This window comes from Poecilia formosa, unplaced genomic scaffold (genome assembly GCF_000485575.1).
Source record: "Poecilia formosa unplaced genomic scaffold, Poecilia_formosa-5.1.2 Scaffold831, whole genome shotgun sequence".
Lineage (NCBI taxonomy): Eukaryota > Metazoa > Chordata > Actinopteri > Cyprinodontiformes > Poeciliidae > Poecilia > Poecilia formosa.
This window is the reverse complement of record NW_006800770.1, coordinates 76,321-81,212: the sequence shown is the minus strand read 5'-3', so window position 1 is coordinate 81,212 and position 4,892 is coordinate 76,321. Positions and strand designations below refer to the sequence as shown.

Sequence of the window (4,892 nt, the reverse complement as noted above, 5' to 3'; positions counted from 1 at the left end):
CAGAGCCTTAAGGAACTCTGAGCGGATCTCATCCACCCCCGGGGCCCTGCCACTGAGGAGCTTTTTAACTACCTCGGCGACCTTGTTCCCAGAGATTGGAGAGCCCAACCCAAAGTCCCCAGGCTCAGCTTCCTCAACAGAAGGCATGTTGGTGGGATTGAGGAGGTCTTCGAAGTATTCCGCCCACCGGCCCACAACGTCCCGAGTTGAGGTCAGCAGCACACCATCCGCACTATAAACAGTGTTTATACTGTGTACACCTTCCCCCTTAGACGCCGGATGGTGGACCAGAATCGCCTCGAAGCCGTGCGGAAGTCTTTCTCCATGGCCTCTCCAAACTCCTCCCACGCCCGTCTCACAGGGGACTCCGCCAGACGTTCCCAGCAGACCCTCACTACACGTTTGGGCCTGCCAGGTCTGACCGGCTTCCTCCCCCACCACCGGAGCCAACTCACCACCAGGTAGTGGTCAGTGGACAGCTCCGCACCTCTCTTCACCTGAGTGTCCAAGACATACGGCCGCAGATCCGATGAGACGACAAAATCAATCATCGAACTGCGGCCTAGGGTGTCCTGGTGCCAAGTGCACATATGGACACCCTTATGCCTGAACATTGTGTTCGTGATGGACAATCCGTGACGAGCACAGAAGTCCAACAACAGAACACCACTCGAGTTCAGATTGGGGGGGGGCGTTCCTCCCAACCACGCCCCTCCAGGTCTCACTGTCATTGCCCACGTGACCGTTGAAGTCCCCCAGCAGAACAAGGGAGTCCCCAGGAGGGGCACTCTCCAGTACCCCCTCTAAGGACTCCATGAAGGGTGGGTAATCTGAACTGTTGTTCGGCCCGTAAGCACAGACAACAGTCAGAACCCGTCCCCCCACTCGTAGGCGGAGGGAGGCTACCCTCTGATTCACCGGGGTAAACCCCAATGTACAGGCGCCAAGATGGGGGGCAACAAGTATGCCCACTCCTGCCCGGCGCCTCTCACCGCGGGCAACTCCAGAGTGGAAGTACATCCAGCCCCTCTCAAGGAGACTGGTTCTAGAACCAGAGCCATGCGTCAAGGTGAGGCCGACTATTTCTAGCTGGAACCTCTCAGCCTCGCCCACTAGCTCTGGTTCCTTCCCCACCAGAGAGGTGACGTTCCACGTCCCAAGAGCCAGCTTCTGCAGCCGAGGATCAGACCGCCAGGGTCCCCTCCTTCGGCCGCCGCCCATTACACACTGCACCCGACCCCTTTGGCGCCTCCTACAGGTGGTGAGCCTGTTGGAAGGGGGACCCACGTCTCCTCTTCGGGCTGAGCCCGGCCGGGCTCTGTGGGTGAAAGCCCGGCCACCAGGCGCTCGTCATCGTGCCCCACCTCCAGGCCTGGCTCCAGAGGGGGTCCCGGTGACCCGCGTCCGGGCGGGGGAATGCCAGATCCAAAGTTTTTCTGCATCATAAGGGGTCTTCAGGCTGTGCTTTGTCTGGTTCCTCACCTAGGACCTGTCTGCCTTGGGTGACCCTACCAGGGGCATAAAGCCCCAGACACCATTGCTCCTAGGATCATTGGGACACTCAAACCCCTCCATCACGATAAGGTGGCAGCCCAAGGAGAGGTGTCATGAACATGAACGAGTCTTTATGAATGTTTATGACAGTTGTCATGAAGCTAAAAATATAAAATAGTTGCCAAAGGAACACAGTAACACCTTCATGAGCTCAGAGGTTCAAACTGATGAATAAAGAGGATGGATGCCCTCTGCTAAAATATTTCTTGCCATCTTTCATGTTCTTTCAGCAAACAGTTGAGACAGAGCTGTTTTTGGTTCCACCACCATTTACCTACTATTTTACCTGCCATTCAAAGTATTCTTAAAAGATTGTCTGTTAGTCTGCAGCTCATGTGACCAAACCAGTCGAGGAGATGAAAAGTTAAAACTTGAGTTAAAATGTTGTTTTAACTTGAGATGAGTTAAAATTCAAGTTAAAATGTTTAGTTTTAACATTTATTCAAGTTAAAATGTTTAGTTTTAACATTTTAACTCAACAACCTCTACCTAACTAGAGGTTGCACACAACCCAAAGTTGGGTAACACCCAGGTCTTCTTAAAAGGTAGAGTCTTTGAGAACTGTTCTTAAAAATATAGTCAGTGTTTTCAGCAAAGTTGAGCTGACTGTCCAGGAATGATACAAGGAATTTAAAATTTGCCACAGTTTCAACAGGTTGGTCATCAAGTGAAACTCACTTTCAGTTATCTCATTTAATTAACTCTACTTCATTAAGAAAATGAAAAAAAAAATTGTTTTATAAGATAATTTATTTTTTACGGTACCAGTAATGCCAGAATTAATAGCACATAAAAAGACGTGGTACTCTGATTTAGTAATTTAATTATATTAGTTGTGTTACCATCCCCAAGCCACGAGAGGCAGTCGCAAGCCCGAAAAGATGCGACTAAGGAGCAAATTTAGAAGTACACCGAAAGCTACATAATTTGCTAAAAACTGTGAGCTGCCGTGAAGTAAATAAAAGAAAGAAGTTCAAATACATTCTGAGAGTGAAACTCCTTCCTAAAGGTGAAAATGTATCACAGATTTAAAAAGAAAATAAAAACTGAAGTATAGGAAATAGCGTCCCCTTCACTTCCGGATTGCAATGGTCTCATTTCCAAATAAGGTATGAGACAGACAAGTGGTCCGTCCCCGCCCCTTTCTGTTTGCTGCAGCGAGGAAATGTTGAAAGTTAATATTTATTCTACACTTTTTTTATTCTACATTTTTATAGCATTGGGAAACTTTAAGAATGACTGTGTCATGTTTGTCCTCCTACAGAAACTATATTAAAACAAAAAATATATTTCCTACCCCCATCTTTTTCAATTTTCAAACATTTTTGAAAAAAACTCCAGAGAGCCACTAGGGCAGCGCTAAAGAGCCGTATGCGGCTCTAGAGCCGCGGGTTGCCGACCCCTGTTCTGGAACAATACGTGGGACTGGAAGACAGAATTTGTTGTTCTAACGGAAACTAAACAGAATTTTGCATTAATGGAATCAAACTTGTGGTTTCAATACATACTTCAGCAGTACTTATGATACAAAACAATGGAACAATGGAGCAGCTTCAAATACCACTCCATTTTGACCACACACCTTAGTGGGTTAAAATCCAAAGATAATATTTTAGTGTCACAGAGTTTTCAGGGATACATTCAAATAATAATAATAAATGACTTCCAGAGAGAGAGAGGCTTGGTATATATGGCCTAATCAAAGTCCAGAACCAAATCTAACAGATATGTTGTGGGTCTCCTGAAGAGGTCTGTGGATCAGATGTTTCACAATCTGAAATCTATAACTTTAGCTGTGTCCTTATCCGTTTCGTAAGAAGCCGTGCGCGCGCACATCCTGACTCCTCCTCGACAGTGGTCCTGATGCTAGTTCTCGGGGCGCGCATTACGTCACCTCTCGCTGCGTGGGTCACCTCGCTGCCCGCATCCAGCGCCAGGCTCTGCATCCTGTAAGGCCCGTCCTGCCACCACCATCATCTTTATCATCCTCCTCATCTTCACCACAGCGGCTCATCCTCCCTTTTTCTAACGGAAACAGTTCGCGTACGCGAGCGCGTGTTGTCCACCTTGCGCTGGCGGAGAGTTGCGATAATGGCCGAAAGCGAGGCAGACACGCCGAGCACACCGATCGAGTTTGAGAGTAAATACTTCGAGTTTGACGGAGTGCGGCTGCCGCCCTTCTGCAGAGGGAAGATGGAGGACATCTCTAACTTCTCCCTGAGAAGTAGCGACATATGGATCGTCACCTACCCGAAATCAGGTAAACGAACCTCCTGCACGGTGGTTGTTGCTGCTTTAACTTATGGTTGTGCTGGCTCTGCAGCTTCATTTATGTAATGTTGTCAAAGCTTAACAATAACAGTGCACATAAATGGTTGTGATGTCGTTTTGTCAAGTCTATGATTTACAATGTAAGTTGTAAATCTGCTCTTAATTGTTTTTATCCACATGTGCAGCAAAAATGGGTTTTAGAGTTCTCTCACAGCATTTTACAGTCTGCACGTTGTTTCTTAATCACCTGCCAGCAAGTGAGTGAGTCACATCACATAAATGGATTAAACTCTGGTTGCAACACATTACAGCCCACACCGTCTCCTGTGGTCTGTGTCATCCAGTTCAGCCACAGGCACAGCTGAGCTGGTTGGTCTTTACATGTCAAGCTGTGCAGGGTGTGGGCTGCAGAGCAGACAGTCACAGAGGAATGGTCGGTGTGTGGTGAACAGAGCAAGAGAGGTGGATGATTTCTCTGATAAACTGACTGGTTAGGACACAGGGTGTCAGAGATTCAAACACTGGGAAAATTTAAGGAAAAATCAGCTGGAGTCTCACCAAATACTAAAATTATGTCATAATTCGGTCCTCTGGAAATGATCCAAAACATAAAGCCTAACCAAGCCTGCCCTATGCATTGACTTACCTCTCATTACAGGCCAGCCCCCCAACCCCATTTTATAAACCTTTAATGTTTTCTGTCAATCATCTTATATTTTCATTTATGGCTGCTGATTGATCAAAATTAAATGTGACATGCATGACCAATGTGCATTGTCCTTTTACAGATTAAGGAGACTTAGAAAACGATGGGAATGAAATTGGAAAGTGTCTGTCATTAAAGAAAAATGGTTTGTGAGCAGGAGTTTAGTGATAAAGAGTCACTCTAAAACTAAAGCTGTCCAAATTCTTCAAATTGACTAATATAGAAGTTGGACCCTTCATCTCAGGCCAAAGCTCAGCCATCTGAGGAGGGACTGCACAGCAAATAAATGAGTAAACCCAAAGCAAAATAGACCTAAAAAAAAAACTACAAAAGAAAACTTTTGACATAAAAGTTGTATTTA

General features: G+C 46.5%; 1 protein-coding gene across 6 annotated transcripts in view; it reads left to right on the top strand.

The window, feature by feature from the left end:
* Positions 1–3,441: 3,441 nt before the first annotated feature.
* Positions 3,442–4,892, top strand: part of sult4a1 (sulfotransferase family 4A, member 1) — a 56,125-nt gene continuing 54,674 nt past the window's right edge. For 5 of the 6 annotated variants that reach the window (XR_001660727.1, XR_001660728.1, XM_016666880.1 and 2 more), the window contains exon 1: positions 3,442–3,814. Coding sequence is in view for 4 of the 6 variants with exons in the window: in XM_016666880.1 (XP_016522366.1) it covers positions 3,646–3,814 (169 nt within the window). In the remaining 2 variants the exon portion in view is untranslated. The remainder of the gene's footprint in view (positions 3,815–4,892) is intronic. The other variant, XM_007543476.2, reaches the window with a different exon arrangement.